This window comes from Zea mays, chromosome 9, assembly GCF_902167145.1.
Source record: "Zea mays cultivar B73 chromosome 9, Zm-B73-REFERENCE-NAM-5.0, whole genome shotgun sequence".
In the NCBI taxonomy this organism is placed as follows: Eukaryota; Viridiplantae; Streptophyta; class Magnoliopsida; order Poales; family Poaceae; genus Zea; species Zea mays.
In genome coordinates, this window is record NC_050104.1 from 81,631,117 (window position 1) to 81,651,565 (window position 20,449).

The 20,449-nt window shown below is 43.1% G+C and overlaps 1 protein-coding gene across 3 annotated transcripts; it reads left to right on the forward strand.

Annotated features, from left to right (window-relative positions):
• Positions 1 to 10,017: 10,017 nt before the first annotated feature.
• LOC100280689 (uncharacterized) lies at positions 10,018 to 16,369 on the forward strand. Of its 3 annotated transcripts, NM_001408123.1 has the most exons (6): positions 10,018 to 10,452; positions 11,152 to 12,018; positions 12,795 to 12,995; positions 13,065 to 13,260; positions 13,844 to 13,902; positions 15,960 to 16,369. In NM_001408123.1, exons 1-5 carry the CDS (start codon positions 10,291 to 10,293, stop codon positions 13,897 to 13,899), a joined length of 1,482 nt encoding a protein of 493 aa, NP_001395052.1. In that variant the 5' UTR covers positions 10,018 to 10,290; the 3' UTR covers positions 13,900 to 13,902; positions 15,960 to 16,369. The 3 variants fall into 3 exon arrangements, with proteins under 3 accessions (NP_001395052.1, NP_001147080.2, XP_008658543.1); NM_001153608.2 differs by lacking the exon at positions 13,844 to 13,902; XM_008660321.4 differs by lacking the exon at positions 15,960 to 16,369 and having other exon boundaries at positions 10,063 to 10,452; positions 13,844 to 14,420.
• Positions 16,370 to 20,449: the final 4,080 nt, after the last annotated feature.

Sequence of the window (20,449 nt, forward strand, 5' to 3'; positions counted from 1 at the left end):
GGATGGATCGATGGCAAGCTTAGCCAACATATATTGAGCTATTGGGTCATGGTTGTAGTTGTTTTGGATGTCCAGCAACCATTGTGGTACCACGACTGAGACAGCATGGACTTCAGCTGGGGCACAACGGGACAAGGCGTCGGCCACACGGTTCTCTAAGCCTGGGCGATACTGAATCCTGTATTGCAATTCGAGTAATTTGGTAAAAACTTTGTGCTGCCATGGAGTGTGAAGCCTTTGTTCATTGAGTTGTCCCAAACTTTTATGGTCCATAAGGATAACAAATTCGGTGTGTTGAAGGTAAGCCCGCCATTGTTGGACTGCAAGTATTATGGCCATGTACTCCTTCTCATAAGTGGAAAGGTCGTGGGATTTGATGCCCAATGCTCGACTGAGAAAGGCAATTGGGTGACCTTTTTGCATCAGGACTGCGCCTACACCCAAGTCACTGGCATCGGTCTCAATAAGAAAAGGAGACATGAAGTCTGGCAAACATAATACAGGACCTGAAGTGAGTGCCTTTTTCAATGTCTGAAATGACGTGTCATGTTCACTGGTCCACACAAAAATGGCATGTTTCTTTAACAGGGCTTTAGTGGTTGACAAATAATCCCAAAATGGCGGATGAACTTTCTATAGTAACCAGCCAACCCGAGGAAGCTGCGTAATTCTTTGAGAGATGAAGGAACTGGCCACTGAGCTATTGCCTGAATTTTTGTTGGGTCGGTCACAATGCCTTGGGAATTGACCACATGCCCCAAATATGTGACCTGATTTGTAGCATATGAACATTTAGACAACTTTATCTTCCAGTTGTCATGGACCAGCAAGTCCAGCACTTGACGTAAGTGACACACATGGGACTCCAAGGAGGTGTTGTAGACCAGAATGTCGTCAAAAAACACAATAGCACATTTGCGTAGTAAGGGAGACATTGTATTATTCATTGCTCGTTGGAATGTTCCGGGAGCTCCAGTGAGGCCAAAGGCCATAACCCTGAACTCATAGTGGCCAACATGTGTCTGGAACACAGTATTATATTCTTCACCCTCCTTCAACAGGATTTGATGGAATTCAACACGAAGGTCCAGAATAGAGAACCAAGAAGCACCATATAACTCATCCAATAGTTCATCAATGACTGGAACTGGGTATTTGGATTTAAGGGTGAGAGCATTAAGATGCCGGTAATCCACGCAAAACCGCCAGGACTGGTCTTTCTTTTTGACTAACAGCATGGGGGAGGAAAAAGCACTGTTGTTGTGTTGTATAACACCATTGCTTAGCATTTCTTGGACTTGAGACTCGATCTCATCCTTCATGGCTGTAGAGAATCGATAGGGGCGGATTGACACTGGCCTTGCTCCCTCCACTAGTGGGATCGAGTGATCATAGAAACGACTGGGTGGTAGGGAGGTAGGGGGTTGGAATAGCTCTGAATATTGTTGGAGAAGTTTGAGTACAGGTGCAGGTGCAGATATATTTTCTAGTACCCAAACTTGAGCTGAAGGTGGTAACTCAGTTGCCATTTGTCTGACTTCCAACAGTGTCCCAGCAGGTAAGCTTGATGAACAGCCGCGCAACACCACTGACTGACCCATATAAGAAAAGGATAACCACTTGTTCTTCTAGTCGACAAACATGGGGCTAAACATTTCAAGCCAATCCATTCCCAATATGAGGTCATAAAATGGCAGGGGCAAGATTTTGAATGTAGAGCAAAAAGACAACCCTTGGAGAGTCCAGTCAGTTTGAGGTAATTCGGTGGTGCACTGTAATTGACTCCCATTGGTAACCTTCACAGACAGTGGACACTCCAGCTTGACCAATCCTGACACAACAGCTTCATGTTTGGCATTTAAAAATGAATGGGAACTGCCAGAATCCAATAAAATGAGTAACTCAATGCCCTGCAACTAGCCTTGAAATCTGAATGCTTTGGAATGTGATTTGCTGAACACTGCTTCTTGGGATAATAAAATAGAAAATTGCTTTGCTGAGTCTTCATATTCACCTTCAGAATCATGATGTTCAGTACCCAGCATGTCCCACAACTCCTGAACAGCATGCAGTTGCACATGAGTGTTGCACTTGTGTTCCTTGGACCACTTCTCGGCACAGTACTGGCAGAGACCGCGTGCGCGACGGTAAGCCCGTAGGGATGCCACTTTGCTATCCATGGAGGATGTTGGTGTGGTAATATGATTCTTCTGGTTGGCCGTCAGGGATTTGTCAGGACGATGAGGAGGCTTCAGTGTTGATCGTTCATCGAATGGCACCACACTTTGGACAGCCTCGTGGTGACGCGAAGAGTATGCCTCCTCCTGCAATAAGGCCAACGCACAGGCAATATCCAAATCTCTCGGCCGTTGTACAAGTATAACTGATTTAATGTCATGACGCAAACCATCAATGAATCTCATGGTAAAGTAAAGAGGGCCTGTGGTGTGTTCATAAGTAACAAGCAAATCAACTAATTCACAAAAATGATCCACATAATCTTGGACAGTGAATGTTTGTTTAACGTGAAAAAGTTTGCGGATAACAATCTCATGCTGTTCTCGACCAAATCGGTCGTGTATGGCTCGACAGAATTGGTGCCAAGATAGTTGTGGAAGTTGTGGTTCAATGGATTGTAGCCAACGACCCGCTACACCAGCAAAATGCATGGTAGCGACCTTCACCCACATTCGCTCTTCAGTAGCGTACATGTCAAAATAATCTTCGCAACGCTTTTGCCACAGTTTGGGGCTAGAGCCATCAAATGTGGGGAAGTTCAACTTTGGCAACCCTCCCAGGTTTCGGGGTGTATAATCTCTATGGACGAAATCACCAGGATGAGGAAACGCAAACTGCGGGGAAGAGTGGTGGTGCCACATACCCGTGACCGGGTAGTGGAATTAGGCACTGGAGTGACCGAAACCACTTTCCCGGTGAAAATTGTTGTTGTGGTGGCCAATTTGGGGGCCGTCGGTGACCAGGGTCGGGGAAGGTGGGCGCCCCAACACCGAGCCTTGTCCTCCACCGGTGGCTACAGGAATGGAGTTGTCGACGCGGGCGTCGCGAAGCCACTGGACGTCGCGTCGTGGAGCTTCATATCGCAGCCACCCGACGGTCGCTTGCAACGATTCGACCGAGGAATCGATGCGTGGGCGCCAGATCTCGAAGGAGTACACCACCGATTCGAGCACCGACACCCGAGACTGAGTGTCCGCCTCGATCTGGACGAGTTTGGCATCCACAGCTGCATCCGCTGCGGTGAGGTGGGCTTCGACATCGGAACGAAGTCCAGAAGAGAAATCTGACATGGATCTCTCGGATGCGGACACCCGAGACTCCAGATCGACGATTCAAGAATTCCATTTGGTGTCCATCGCCAGGAACCGCTTGTCCAACTCGGAGAGGAGAGCTCGGGTCTGGTTCTCGAGGGCTAGGGTTAAGCCTTCGGTTGGGGTGGAAGATGCCATGGGAAGCTGTCCGAGGAACGGTGAATCTGATACTAATTGTTAGAAAAGGGAGGAGACGGAAGGAAGATAGGAACAGCAGGAGCGACGGGGAGGAAGCTGGGAGTAGTTCTATTAGAGTTTTTCTCAGTTTTTTGCTTAATCCCGATACAAAGACACACACTACCATTTATACAACACACACCTTACACCCACTCCTGACCGTGGACCCGAGTATTGGCACAGTGTTGGCGACATGGACGAGTCGGACGTTGGGCTTCCTCTTATGCAGGTTGAGCCATCTTTTCTTCAGCTGTATGCGGCACATCTGGCATGGGAGCAGGGCTCACACAGGATGACAGTGGTCGTGTGCTACTTCTGTTGATGGAGTTGTGAGAAGAGCAAAGGAGGTATAGTGGGGTACTCACAAGTGATGCTGCCAGACTGGTGGCCCAAGGTTGGAGCGATATGGAGGCAGCTCGAACCAGTCGTGTCCCAGAGCTAACAAAGGAGGTCTAGAGATGGCTAAGCAGATGTGCGAGCTCATGGAGACGGAGCTACGGTTCATGACAGTGAACGACGCGGAGCAGTACACGATGTCGTCACTAGAGCTGCTGGAGCATAGCCTGGAGGAGGCCACCGGCTCCATGAAGGTGGAGTGCATGCAGAAGGAGCCGCCGCTGATCGTCATGGTGCTGAAGGTACACATGCACTGCAAGGCCTATGCCGAGGGGATCTGGAAGAGGATTCTTAATATGAAAGGTGTGCAGTCCATAGAACTAGACCTCAAGGCATTAGAGGTTTCTCTCATGTCCATTAAGGTTTGGAGATTGGAGGCGGTGGTGGCGGAGTTGGAGTGTAGGAACTATGAGTTGTTTAGTGAGAAGGGTGAACTTGAGAAGAAATTGGTGGCTGTCGAGGAGGTGATTCAAATGGTATCCAAAGAGAAAGAGGGTGTTGCTAAGGCTCTTGATGTTGAGAAGGTTGAAGTAGCGAGGTTGAGGTTGAAAATTGAGGAGCTACAGAAATGTAGCGGTGAAAGGGATGGTGACATCAGGAAGTTGAAGCCAGCCTACTTTGCTAACTATGCTCACATGGGCAAAGGTACTTAAGAACAAACTCTTACTGATAGTCACCTAGTGGGGGGTGAATAGGCGAAACCTGAATTTATAAACTTTAAACACGCACTATGCTCGGGGTTAGCGTTAGAAATAATTCGGAGTGTGGAAGATAGTTCTCCTTGCTATGAGTTGCTCAATCAATGTGGATAACTTTTGGAGCAAACTCAAATCAATGAGCAAGGGAACTTTTAGAGAGTGGGAAACAAATCAAGTGGAGATCAACACAAATGAACATGATGATTTGTTTACTGAGGTTCGGTTCCCAAGAACCTAGTCCCCGTTGAGGAGGCCACAAAGGCTGGGTCTATTCCAACCCTTTCCCTCTCTCAATCGGTCACACAGACCGGTCGAGACTTCTCCTTAATCACTTGGGTCACTAAGACCCCACAAGGATCATCACACACTTAGGTGTCTCTCGCTAGCTTTACAAAGCACTTAGAAGAATAAGAATGAGAAGGAGAAAGCAATCCAAGCAATAAGAGCAACAAAAGAAACACAAATGATCCTCTCTCAAGTCTCTAAGCAATAGAGTTGATTTTGGAGCTTGGAGGGAATTGAATCTTTGATTGTGTCTTTGGAGTATTGCCTTTGCTCTTGTATTGAATGTGAAGTTTAGAAAACTTGGATGGCTTGAATGGAGGTGGTTGGGAGGTATTTATAGCCTCCAACCACTTCCTAGTCGTTGGCTGTTTTTGCTGTCAATGGGCGCACCGGACAGTCCGGTGGTGCACCGGACAGGGTACTGTTCACTGTCCGGTGCCTACCATGTCAGTAGACCTTTGGGGTTTGGAGCAGTTGACCGTTAAAGTTATTTGTCTTCTAGCTACACCAGACAGTCCGGTGGCACACCGTACATGTCCGGTGCGTTCTGACTTCACAGCTCTGACTTCTGACTTCTGTACTGTGTGCCTTACTGTTCACGCAGTCGACCGTTGGCGCATCTAACCGTTGCTCCGTTGGCTCACCGGACATGTCTGGTGCACATAGCGGAGCGTATCCCTGAGAAACCCGAGAGTGTGCAGTTCGGAAGGTGCTCGGCCTGGGCACCAGACAATGTCCGGTGCGCCAATGGCAGCACCCTTTCTAGTCTTTGCTCCAATCTATGTTGAGTCCCCAACTTAATTTCTTTCTTGGTTTATGTTGAACTTAATGCACCTGAGATAAATGAAAACTAGTTAGTCCACGTGGTTTGTGATGGACGTCAAACACCAAAATCGGTTATAGGAAATGTTTCAAGCCCATTTCCCTTTCACTTACATACTCATGTATGCATCACAAAGAGTGGGTCATAGATTCATGAGCATTTACATCCCACATACACATTCTGAGTTTGTTGAAATTGCTAATGGCACTTCCCAATGAATCCATGGGCCAGTGTAAGGTCCTTAGAGTGTACACCATCTCTTAGCTTATCCTCAGTCCTGCATGTCCCATCTTTTCCGGTCAATCTCGTTTCTGTAAGTTCAATCATGGATCAATTCAAGTGTACATTAATGTTTGATGGAAACACTTGTGTCTTTCAAGAGAAGGGGACTGAGAAAAGGATTGGGACTAGAGTCAGACGTGATGGGTTGTGGTTCATGGGTCATGAAGAATCAGCATTGAGAGCAGTTGCTGAAAGGAATGTGAAAGAAATTCTGCGACTTAATTATCAGTTAGGACATATATCTTTTGAGACCTTAAGATGGTTGTACCCTGCTATGTTTAAGGGAGTGGACAAAAGTAGACTTGTATGTGATGCATTGTGAGCTTGGCAAGCATAGTAGATCCATCTATCCTAGTATTGGCCTTCGCATTTGTGAACCATTTATCCTGATACACTTAGATGTTTGGGGTCCTTGCTCTGTTACTTCTGTGAATGGTGCAAAGTGGTTTGTCACCTTTATTGATTGCTACACTCGTATGACTTGGATCTATATTCTTAAGCATAAAAATGAGGTGTTCCGGTGCTTTCAATACTTTCATAAATTGGTTACAAATCAGTTTAATGCAAGGGTTTGCATCATTAGGATATATAATGGAACAGAGTATGTGAATAATGAGTTTAGATCATATATTTCAGATCAAGGAATCATTCATCAAATAACTTGTCCTAGTACTCCACCTTAGAATGGTGTAGCTGAGCGGGAAAACCACCATTTGTTGGAGGTAGCAAGGTCTCCCATGTTTCAAATGAATGTACCAAATACTTGTGGAGTGAAGAAGTGATGATAGCCACATACCTCATCAACTGGATGCCCTCAAGGATACTTGATTTCAAATCACTTGCTGAGCTCCTATTGGGAAACCAGAACTTTAGAGTTCCACCCAAGGTCTTTGGTTATGTTTGCTTTGTGAAAGATCATCAACCTATGGTGAGCAAGTTGGATACCTATGGTGAGCAAGTTGGATCCTCAAGCTATCAAATGCATTTTCGTGGGTTATGCCACTACTAAGAAAGGATACAAGTGTTGGGGTCCTATTGGTAGGAGATTATTTCTGAGTATGGATGTGACATTCCATGAGGAAGAACCATACTACACAAGAAAGGTTGACCTAGACAATTTTCTGGAGGACTTCTCTCTAGTCAATGAAAGTGACCGGAGAGAGGGGAGAATGATAGTGTCTAGGGTGATTGTGGCCAAGGTAGTGATTTGGTTAGTAGGAAATCAAGAGGGTTGATTATTGGAGGTATGGTTCCACCAGAAATGAGGGAACTGATTACTATAGAGATAGTGAGTAATGATGAAAGAAGTGGTGGTGGGGATCATGATGATCCAACTATCAATAGTCAAGAGGAGACATAGGATGATGAAGCTATGATTTTTGGGACAATTATGTGTTCTATTAGGGTAGAGGTGAATAAGAAGCAAGGGGAGCAATGACCTATAATGTACTATCGAAGACAGGCTAAGAAGTAGGGGAGCAACCTCTACCTGAACAAACACAACCTGAACAAGTTGAAGCTCCAGTCCCATACCTCTTGTCAAACTCCTCTCTAGTTCCAGTTGGTAATGTTGCTTCTCCCTCTGAACGTGTAGAATTACCTCTTGCACAAAGAAGAGATCCTAAAGTCAATGCTGCAAAACCCCCTTCTCGTTATGGTTATGAACATGACATTGCTAAGTATGCCTCGTACTCTAGTGTCTCTCCTGCATATAGAACATTTGTTACATCTCTACAAACAATATCTATTCCAAAGGATTGGAGGTGTGCTAAATAGGACACAAAGTGGAAGGATGCCATGAAAGAAGAGTTGGTTACCCTTCAAAAGAACAAGACATGGGAACTTGTTCACCTTCTAGAAGGAAAGTTGTTGGTCACTTGTTCCCAAAAGCTATGAATCAAGAACAAGGCAACACAAATGTTAATGGTTAAAGACCTTCGTCCTTCATTACATTATCTCCCTTAGGATATAATGATCTTCGGACGAAGGTCATGAAGGACATACCTTCTTCATTGCAATATACAGAGATATAAACATGGTTGTATGAAACATAGAGAAGGTATGAATAGTCATTTTATATCATTAGATTATTCATATTATCATTATATATCTATAAACAAACATCAATGATATTAAATTACATATGTACCTTCGGCTTGACAGAAGGTAAAAATCCAAGAGTGGCGTGCAAGTGATTACAAGTTAGCGTGAACAATACGGTGTTACTGTTCATCTATTTATAGGCACAGGACGAAGCCTGGGGAAAATTACATTCATGTCCCTGACATTTACTATTAGCTAAAAGGTAGGTTGTCGAGGACTAAACAACCTTTTCTCCTTTAGGTCGGTTTCATTCTCCACCACCGTCCTTGTGCTAAGCCGAAGCTTCTTCATCCACAGCTTCGGAACTGGTTCATCCTTCTTCCAGATCGCGTCTTTCATACCATGAACACCTTCACCTCAAAGTCGAAGCTTCCTGTGACAGTATATTATACTAGAAAGCATGTTAGTCGTGTTTTTGAGGACCTTCGGAAAATGAAGGCCCCCAACAAAAGCAAAAGGTAGGGTGCAAGTTGGTCTTCACAGTAAAGCACACCCCCTGAAGGAAAGGTTGACAAGTACAAAGCAAGACTGGTGGAGAAGGGATATAGTTAGACATATGGAATTGAATATGATGAGATCTTTGTACCTGTGGCAAAAATAGGCACGATGAGGACCTTAATCTCATGTGCGGTCAATTTTGGTTGGACACTTCATCAACTGGATATGAAAAATGCATTTCTTCATGGTGACTTACAAGAAGAGGTCTATATGGAAATTCACCTAGGTTTGCAAATGAACAGACTATTGGGAAAGTGTGCAGACTTAAGAAGTCATTCTATGTCCTAAAGTAGTCACCACGTGCATGGTTTGATAGATTCAGGCGAGCAATATGTGATATGGACTATTATCAATGCAATGAAGATCACACGGTCTTCTATAAACATCTGGGTTCTTGTATCACTATTTTGGCTGTTTATGTTGATGAAATAGTGATCACTGGGATGATGTGGAGGAGATCAAGAAACTAAAGGAAAGGCTAGGTAGAGCCTTTGAGGTAAAAGATCTTGGACCACTTCGATACTTCCTTGAGATTGAGATTGCTAGGTTATCTAAGGGAATTGTTATCTCTCACAACAGAAGTATGTCCTTGATTTATTGGCAGAAACAGGAATGCTTGGGTGTCGTCCATGTGACTCACCCATTGATAAGAATCACCAACTTGTGCTGAGTTAGGTGACCCCGTGGATCGGGAAAGATATCAGAGGATAGTTGTTCGATTGATATACCTCTGTCACACAAGACCGAACATTGCTTATGCAGTGAGTATGGTGAGTAGATACATGCATGATCCTAGAGCTGGGCATATGAGAGTAATTTATTAAATCCTGAGATACCTGAAGGGAACCCCTCGCAAGGGTTTGTGGTTTAGGGCAAACCAACACATGTACCTGGAAGTGTATTGCGATACTGAGTGGGCAAGCAGTAGGGATGATCAGAGATCCACATCTGGATATTGTGTTTTTGTGGGTGGTAATCTAGTTTCGTTGAGAAGCAAGAAGCAAGCAGTGGTGTCTCGATCTACTGCGGAGGCTGAACATAGAGCAATGGCTTTAGCCTTATGTGCGATGGTGTGGTTGAAAGGTCTTCCAAAGAGTGTTGAAGAATGCGACTATGTTACTTCATTGTGATAATGTGGTTGCAATCAACATAGCAAATAATCCAGTCTAGTTTGACCGCATGAAACATGTGGAGATTGATAGGTTCTTTATCAAAGAGAAGATTGATACTAGGGCTTTGAAGTTGAAGTATGTCAAGTCTCGTAATCAGTTAGTAGATAGTCTCACGAAAGTTTAGGTCCTAAGAATAATGAATTGGTATGTAACACGATGAGAATGTTTATATTTAGCCCATCTTAAAAGTGAGTGTTGATGTAAATAGATCAAATACAAAAGACCTATTTGTATATTGTGTAATATAAGTCGTGTGGGTTCTCTTGTTGTAGAGAACAACACACCACAAAACAACAATGCTACTTCAGTTTGTGTCTCGCTAATGTGCTAAAGTTTGGGTCCTTATAAGATAAGAGCCAAGTCTGCCTGCATACCACGAAATTTTAACTTGTTGCTTCTCTCCCTCTTCTGTTCTGTCTCGTCCCCTTCACGAATCACGACAGTATTGAAGCAATTCCTGATTGCTGATCCTCCACAATTTCTCCCGTGGATTGGAGCGATCTGAATTGGAGCCGTTTACTGCTGACATGGCGGGAACTGATCGCCTCTACCCTGAAATTGGGACGTATGACCTGGAGCCCCCGCAGGTCCCAGCCTCCGCCGGGGGCAGCGGCGAGGAGGAGGCCGGGGTTTGCGACGCACTGGTGATGTGGGACGACGAATCCGACGCGTGTCCCTCCCATGAAGCGGTAATCGAACACTCCCTCCTCGATTCATCTGATACTGAATTTGCCTCCCGGTAGATTAGAATATCCAGTAGATGATCTATTCGTAGACTGGCGAAGCGTTCTGCTGGCTACATTGGCAGTAGCGTTGATGTGTGATTCAATTTTGTGAGGTTGTCGTGCTGGGCGCTTAGGGTTCAGGTGCAGAGCACGTGGTGGAAAAGGAGGACCTTACGGGTTTATGTGTGTTAAGCAAGAGATTATTACCGTTCTAATTCGCTCTTCCTTGATACGCAAAATAAATGTTGCCAAGCACTGCATTCCTATGTCCTGACGGGATCAGTGTCTGGACTACCTCTGCACTTTCTGTTTTGATGTTTTTGCATGGAAACGTGAGTTTCAGAAATACCTATATCTTCCAAATGTGTCCCCTACCTCATTTAGCTTGTAATGCTACAAAACTAGAGCTCTTTTTACATTCATTATTATCAGAATGGTTGATCTAGTAAACCAAAATATTTGATGACCTAGAAAATAGCAATAGACAACTTTAACAGTAGGATTTGGCCATCTTGCACCTTTCCTTAGTATGTAAACATCTAAATTGTCAAATATGGTAAAATAGAGTGAGTGTTCAGTTAGCTTAGATTATATAATTTATTGTAACGTCCATATGCATGTATGTGACATCATCCAAATTATTTATGGTTATGGTAAAATCAGGCCCCCATCATATTTGAGAAGGGCACTAGGGATCCTCCTCCTAAAGTTTTCAAGGAAGAAAGGCTTGATGTTGTCCATTATTCAGAGTTCAGCGATGAGATGGCGACTGAGAAGGAATTCGGAGAAAACAACTATGACAGTTTCCCTTCTTGTGAACAAACAGGCATCATATGGGTGCCTCCCTCTGTTCCACCTATGCCAAAACATGATCACGATGAGTGGCAAAAGGGCTTTGGTTACAATAGTCCGTGCTTCCCAGAGGAAGAATATAAGTGGGATATTGACGAAGAAAATTTGGAGATGACAATGTGGGATGTGCTCTCTGAGATGGTTGTTGCAGGAAAGGATAAAATATTATCCATTGCATCATTTGATTTAGGAATGTATGGCACGTCTATGATTTCAGATTTTTGCCTTGAAGAGACTTTGAAGGATAAGGCCCAAACACTTAAAGATGTCAGTGCTGGTTCTGAACATGCTCTCCTTGAGACAGAACTAACAAAGTGGTTGCCTGATAGTGCTTCAACTTCCTGTATGCTTTGTGGAGCACGTTTTCATCCAATAATTTGTGCTCGCCATCATTGCCGATTTTGTGGTGGGATATTTTGTGGTGGCTGTTCAAAGGGTAGAAGCTTGATGCCCCCAAAGTTCATGAACTCAGATCCTCAAAGGGTCTGTGATGTTTGTGGAGTGCGTCTTGAGTGTATACAACCTTATTTGATGAATCGATTCAGTCGTGCTTGTCAACTTCCAACTCAAGACTTGACTGACCTAAGCACCTTGAGGTCATGGATAAACACCCCATGGGCAGTCAGAATGGAGTATGAGATCTACAAAGCGGCAAATTCCATACATGGCTATTGTAAGGTATTCATATCCAACACTTCTAATGCCTCCTGTTGTTAATCATTTCAATATTTTCCTATAAAGTGTTTGTTCATGTTCCTTGATTCTTTCTAAAAACACATTTTCTGCTCAACCAATGGTTATCCAATGCTACAAGCATCAATTGGCTTAAACTCTTGAAGTAATTTACTAGTCTACCAGATCCAAACTAAAATTGTGCTGCTGCATGAATTATAACTTGTGGCATTCATGTTTCACAAAAAAAGTATAATTAGATTGTGGCCTTCGTGCTTGTCACATATATTTGACAAATCATTTTCTCTACAAACTTGTAGCACAGTCCCTAGCTTACCAAGGCACCTTGTATATATGTGAGAAGTTATTCCAAATGTTAAACATTATTGTTCATCAATTGTCTTTAAGGCAGGTAAGGTTGTTGCTCGCTGACCTGTGTAACATAGCGTGCAAACTGCCTCAGAAATGGACTGGTTATTTTTCGGCATTTGTCAACACCATGATTAGGCCATTTAAATTCTAATTTCCTATTTGTAATACACTTGGTGCGGTACTGCATAGCTGAAGCATTTGCATAGATATTTTTGTACCACCTTTACAATTTTCGGTTCTGTTTATAAATTAATCGTATATTCATATGCTTTTCAAAATATGGGGACCACATAAAGTTTACTCTTCCAATTATTTCCTGTTCTTTTTTTAGCCACATGCTTCATGTTCAGTTAATCCTTTGCTGTTAATAAGGACATAATCACAGAATGTTCTATGCTTGCAATATTCAGGTGGGAGAGCTGAAACCTGAGAAGTCGATCCCTGATTCAATTCTCAGACAAGCAAAAGGGCTTGCAATCATCACTGAGGTAAAGGTTGGAGTGATGCTTACATACAAAATCGGTACTGGATTGGTTGTTGCTCGGAGAGGTGATGGTTCTTGGTCCCCTCCTTCAGCCATCTCTACTTGTGGTCTTGGATATGGAGTTCAGGTAATCTTTCCATCAAGCTTGTGTTTTTGTTATAACTAAGGCCTTCTAACTGTATTTTTTACCTGCCAGGCTGGAGGTGAGTTGGCTGACTACATCATTGTTCTTAGGAACAAAGATGCCATCAAAACTTTTAGTGGAAATGCACATATGTCAATTGGGGCTGGTGTTAGTGCTTCTGCTGGTCATTTTGGACGAGTGGCAGAGGCTGATTTCCGTGCTGGTGATGGTGGTTATGCTGCCTGTTACACATACAGTTGTAGCAAAGGTATAGCCTAATGAATTTTCCACATTTTTTATGATTTGGCCACATTGCTCTATGGAAAGCTGTCATGGACCTTCGGTCCATGGGATAGCTGTCTTCTCCGGCGAGGTTATACCCCTCTGCCGCAGGCTTGGTTCTAGGGTAGCAGCCCTAGGCGCTTGAGAGGATCATTGCAAGTGAGAGATTGGTTTGATAATGATTTTGCTTGATTTATTCTCTGCTGTCATGCGGCTTATAAATAGCTCTATGGCTAACTAACTTCTCCTACAAACTCTCAACTAACTCCTACTTTCTTGGACTTATCTGTTGCTAACCAACTCTCCACAATTCTCTAATCTCAATCTTATTCTCTAGCCTTATCCCAGCTCATCTCAATCTTATTCTCTAGCCTTATCCCAGCCTGGCTGTTGCCTCTCGCTCCCTATGATGCCCATGACATCTCCCCCTCCCTTGAGGACCAGCTCGTCCTCGAGCTGTCATACCTGACACGACTTAAGGTTAAGCCTTTTACATCTCGGCTTACCTTTATTATTTAAGACGAAAATACAAAATAATTGTGGAACTAAAATATAAATTTGAACTGCAGCTATGTCCTCCTGGATCCCAAGGGAAGAGCTGAACTGCGGACTTCACGTTGGATGAAAGGTGAAGGAGGAACCAGCCCGTTCTTATGTTGGGTCTGTCCAGCACCAAGGTAGTTGCCCGAATGAAGGAGACGACCCTCTTGGGCCGTGCAGGGGGGCTGCATACCCAGATCTCGACTTCTGTAGGGGGTTCAAAAAGTATAGACGAGACCTGGTGATTGGGCGCGCAAGCTGCGAGTTGGTGCAGCGATGAGCTGATCAGCAAGTGTAGCTTCCGCACCGCCCGCCTAACAAGGAAGCCGCGCACTGCGGCTTGCAGGCGCACCACGGCCTGCTCATGTGATGACGGCCATGGGGTGGCCCTGGAGGCCACAACAAGGTGCTTCTCCCCACGAAGGGACTGTACCTGGCGGCGTGCCAGGAACCCTCGCGCTGCCGCCTGAAGCCGCACCGCTGCTTGGAGTTCCTTCTCTGTCTTCTCCTTGTAGCGGTGGAACATCACAACGAACTGATCCCACTTCTCTTCGAGCCGGCCAAAACTCTCTTCGAGCCGAGTGAATGCATCTGGAGTTGGAGAGGGCGGGTGGGAGGGCGTTGCGGCGGCTGGTGGTGGTGAGGGATGGGCGGCTGGTGGTGGTGAGGATAACCTGGAGCCGATACCAGGTGTCATGGACCTTCGGTCCATGGGATAGCTGTCTTCTCCGGCGAGGTTATACCCCTCTGCCGCAGGCTTGGTTCTAGGGTAGCAGCCCTAGGCGCTTGAGAGGGTCATTGCAAGGGAGAGATTGGTTTGATAATGATTTTGCTTGATTTATTCTCTGCTGCCATGCGGCTTATAAATAGCCCTATGGCTAACTAACTTCTCCTACAAACTCTCAACTAACTCCTACTTTCTTGGACTTATCTGCTGCTAACCAACTCTCCACAATTCTCTAATCTCAATCTTATTCTCTAGCCTTATCCCAGCTCATCTCAATCTTATTCTCTAGCCTTATCCCAGCCTGGCTGTTGCCTCTCGCTCCCTATGATGCCCATGACAAAAGCACTCTTCTATGGTTCCTGAAACTGTTGTCTAGTCAGCAATTAAAAGAAACATGACAGGATACTGAATACCAGCTAGTTTGGTCGCTACTGAAAAGTTTCCAGGTCATTGGTTGACACATTAATCTGTGCATATTTGTAGTTACTTCACAATGGTGAACGAAAAGTTAAGAGTTACTAGTTGCACTATTTTCGTTATTTTCGAACCAGCTTTGTTTGTTTGCTGGTGAGATTTTTATCCCAAGCAGCACGTTTCTAGCAGTGAACCTCTTGTCATCAAACTATCAAACACTTTAGTAAGAAAAGGTTAAAAGAGTTGCAGGTTGCGATAATTTCATTTATCTTCCAACCAGCTCTATCTGTTCAGTGGTATGTTTTTGTCCAAGCAACATGTTTCTGGCAGAGAACTGCTTTGGTCCAGTTTTCACAAAACAAAGAAACATTATGGGTCAAATCCTGTGCGCTCACAGAATTTGGATATTATAATTGGATTTCAGCCATAAATATCTACTGTTGTACTAGATGTAGTTTGTGAATGCTCTTAAGCAAATATTTCCAACGTTTGTGAAGACTACAGCTTTCTATATCACTTGTACTGTAGACCAGAATTCAATTTCTGGGGGAATATAGTTCAACCTTGAGACAAGTGGTCTCTGTCGCTTATGGTAGCTAAAAAGACATTGTACTAAACTTTCAGTGAGTTGAGCTGAATAAAATGAAACATGATGGTCTGGTATCGCAGCTAGCTGTTACAAGGTAGTACATTCAGATAATCTAAAAAAACCAACGTTTGCTGCTGTCAGTCAGTTGAATCACACGAGTATAGGCTGTATATAGTGAATGCTACAGTGGATCAAAACTCAGCATCATTTGTCATGTTCGTTCTTGCAACGTTATACAGTTTATATGGGTTTCATTAATTAATTATATTATCTAGAGTTGAGCGCAGCACATGTTTTTTCAGCTTTTGTTTTAATTTCTACATGTGTACTGTTGATGTCAGTCCAGTGCTGATCTGACATTGATGTTTCATTAGCTTTGCCTTTTGTCACTATCTGCTCTTTGTTTCTCTGGCAGGTGCCTTTGTGGGCTGTGCGCTCAATGGAAGTGTGGTGTCCACTCGAGACTCGGTAAATGCCCGGTTTTACGGTGGTCCGATTAAGGCCTCAGAAATCCTTCTTGGGTCGCTGCCAAAACCGCCTGCTGCCGCAACTCTATACAAGGCTTTATCTGTATTATTTGATAAGATCGAGAAGTGAATCTCCTGATCCTTCTCTTTAGTTTGCGACACGCAGGGTAGCATGGTGAATTGAATTATTTATGGGTCATTGGTTCGCTCTATTTACCTTATCCTAGTTGGTGATGATGCAAGTGTACACCTGACGATCCACTGTTTTCCATCAAACTGAGGTATTTGGAACCACAAACCACTCTGTAAATTTTGTAGACAATTCTCGTTAGAAATGAAAAGGAAACCATTTTTTCAACTGTTATCGAAGTTTTTTTCTCTTGTTCGAAGCCTCGGCTCTATGGTCTTAGGTAGCGTTTACTCCGGGAGCAAGGTACAATGGATTGGAGGCCTCCGTTCTAGCTTTGTAGTGTTTGATTGAGATAAGCCTGAAGAGAGCGGCTTGAAAAAGGAGAATATTTTTCTAATATGTTGAATTACACCGCTCTCTAAAAACTATCGAACATTCGAACCCATTTGTTTGCGAAAAAAAAAACAAAGTATTCTTGTTAGAAACTGAAATGGAGCCACTGTTCAACTAAGACCTCATTTGATTCTATTAGTCTTAGGACTAAAGTTTAGTTCCCTACTATGTTTGGTTGTAGAGGATAAACAAATTCTAAATACATTAAATGCAACATATAAAGACCTAAATACTTTTTTCTTGTTTTACGTCAGTTTTCTAGACAAGAGCAATTGAAGTAAATGTTGTCCTTTAGTTTCTTTTAGCACCCATGTGAGGGACTAGAGACTAAAACCAATTAGTCCATACTTTAGTCCTTCCGTTTGGTAAAATAGAGACTAAACAGAACTTAAAACCAGAGACTAAAGATTAATCCCTCTAACCAAACAGGGCCTGAGCTTCAGATATTAAAGGCCCTGCAACTCAGATCCTGAATTTTTTCTAGTTCAATTTAGATCGTGATTTGCCATACTAAAAACAAGCCCATCATCACTAAAACACGGCACGGCATGTAATGACAATATAAATAGTTTAGTCCATCGTGATTCTGTATAAATTTGATACAAGGGCTATGAATACAGCTTATCATGTAAGTGGATCTGCAGGTTGGAGAGTGGACAAGAGAGTATGTGTACGAGAGTGGAGAAGAGGTCAAGGTTTCAGCCAAAGCAGTGTGTAGAGGTTCCCAATTTCTGCAAGGCCTTCGTGCAGTAAAGGACCGGTATGAAAGAGGCTAGGGTATTTTAGGGGCTTTTGATATACGGGCTAATCACGTGTAAAGGGTGATTAGTTCCCGTTACTAAAGTTTAGTCTATGCCACATTATATGTTTGAATGCCAATGTTGAACACCCGGCATAGTATCCCAGACCGTCCGCCCCCTGGACAGTCCGGTGTGTTCGCCTATATAGTTGATTAGATCAGTTTAGGTTGGAGTCCTGATTTTTTGCGTGATTCTCTGGATTTCCTGTCAGATTTTGTTGGACTTCGCCTTGGAAAGGGTCCAGACCTCACCCAATAAATATAAAGGGGTACGACCGATTGGAAGAGAACCAATCGATCCAAAAAATCATTTATACTTTATGTTCTTCTTTATCGTTAGATTAGATCTAGTTTTTGCCCTAGTTGTAGTTTCTGACCCTAATCTTCACCTCTCTTTGGCTTTACATCGACGTGTGGCGCTTTTGTTGGTTTGCCGACTCCAAAGGAACTCTAGAATCCCTCCTCACTCGGGTCCCTCCCGGGAGGTGGGATCTAGGTTCTTCCTAGAGATCTCTGCGCAGTCACGAATGGCCCGCCGTCTCAATGCGGATAGTAGCCTGGCCATCAAGGTCGAACGGTCCGTGAATTAGTAGAGAGGCCACAAGGTCCTGCACGCCGCATGCATGCCCTAGGGACCGTTAGTTTTTGGCCTGGAAAGACGCCAACATAAAACAATCAACAATCATATTATGCTAATAAAACCTGGCCCTTCTCAAAAGTCACTTCATCTTTGAAGTTGATTGATGAGTACCACAAATACCTTCATGCACTTTGGCTATAGCTAACATAGCATTATCAGGGCCTAAGCATTTAAGATAATATCACTAAGAGCTCGACAATAAAGTTCATCATAAATGAGAACATACTTAAAAGTCATCTGTCGAATATTCCTATCTGTTCTAGCATTTTGATCACACAAATATATGACTAAAGCCATCACCATGATGGTCTGTCAACACCAGAGAGTCTGGAGAACCTTGTCTGACAATCCGGTACATGAAGACGTAGCACACTGACAGTTTTGAGCATCAGGTTTTTAGATATGGAACTTTCCTATGGTTATCCAATACACTGAAGCTTTTTGTGCCAACCCATTAGCTCTAAAATTCTCGGTTCTAAATATATGATGAACATCAAGTTCATCAAAAGAACATATTATGTCCCAACACCTTTCAAGAAAGTTGTTTAAAGTAACATCCAAACATTGACACTCTTCCGAAACTTACTGGACTACTAACTGAGAATCACCAAAAACTTTCACATGCCTTATTCCCATATGTTGTACGAGCTCCAAACTGAATAACAATGCCTCATATTCGGTTTGATTATTAGTGCAACAAAACTCCAATCGGCTAGAGAAATCAAAGGCGGCACCTCTTGGTTAAACAAGCACCATGACAATGTCTTGTCCTTCCTTGCAGACCTATCCTTCAAAATAGAGTGTGCAAGGAGTGACAGTGATAAAGAATACATATAGCTCGCAAGAATCATTAATCCAATACTCTACAATAAAATCAACTAATATCTGGCCTTTTATAGATTTCAAAGACTCATAGAACAAGTTATATTTTATAAGTGCATAAGCCCATTTACCAATCCTACCACTCATAATGGGGTTATACAACATACACTTAATCATGTCGGCTTGACAAGTAACAATACAAGAGCTAGATAGTAGATGATACTTGAGCTTGGTGCATGCATAAAACAAACATAAACACAAATTCTCAATAAAAGTATTCATTGTTTTAGCGTCCACCAGCCGAAAACTTAAATATGCTATAACATATTCCTTTCCCTTGGTCTCCTAAGTCAAAACAACACCAATGACTTTACCTTCGATCGTTACATAGTCTAAAAGGAACTCCACTTTTTGGCCCTTAAGTACAAGGACCGAAGATAAGTATTCCTTAATTCGATCAAAAGTGTGTTGTTATTCTTCCCCCAAGTAAAATTGACATTGTTCTTAACCCAAAGAATAGGAGTAAAAGCATCAACCATCTCAGCGAGATTAGAAATAAACCTTCGCAAATAATTTACTTTGTCGAGAAACTTCTGCATCTCGAGGTTACAAGTAGGAGCACCCGCAATTCGAAGAACTTTATTTTGGTCGGGATCGACTTCTATGCCAACTCATGAATTATAAAGCCTAAAACTTTCTGACGACACTCCAAAGACACATTTGTATGGATTCATTTTTAAACCATATCGATGTATCTTCTCAAAGGATTTACATAAATCGACTAGATGAGAATCAAATTCAACTGACTTGACTACTATCAATGTAGACTTCCACGATTCACCCTCAAAATTTATGCAAAATAAAATTCATAGCCCTCTGATAAGTATCACCCTCATTCTTTAGCCAAAAATGCATGATGACCCACTCAAATAAACCAATGAAACCTAGATGTACAAAGGCTCTTTTAGACGTATCCTCTTCGACCATAAAGATTTGATTATATTCGACATTATCATCAAAAAACTAATAACCCTATTTCCAGATGCATCATTGATTAATATGTCAGCCATAGGCATATGATATTCATCTTTAGGGGTTGCTCAATTTAAATTATAGAAATCAATACATACCCTAAGCTTGTTGGAGTCTTTCTTTTCCACTGGCACAATGTTTGAGACTCAATTATTGTACCTACAGGGTCTAATGAAATTAGCTTCCAACAACTGGTGAATTTCATCCTTGATCCTTGGATACAAGGCATGACGAAATGGCCTCGGCCTCTACGTTTCCTACACCCTAGAGCAAAACCTATGCAAATAATCAAACTAAAATGTGCAAACTAGGTTTTGTCTAAGTGTTGCTATCTCTACCACAAATCCTAAGTTTCAATCCTAAATAATCTAACTAGAAAGACAAGATTGACACTTAAATGCTTAATATAAATGCGGAAGGTAAAGAATAAGGTAGAGATGCAAACTCTCGTGGATGATGCCGGTATTTTTACTAAGTTATCCGGAACCACGCAAGGTTCCGACTAATCCTCGTTGGTGCCCCTACACAAAGGGTAGCCCACGCGAGGGCCAAGCATCTCGGTCAAGTAACTTCGTAGAGAGTCATGGGCCTTCTCCACACGCAAATGGTGCTCCGCTTCTGG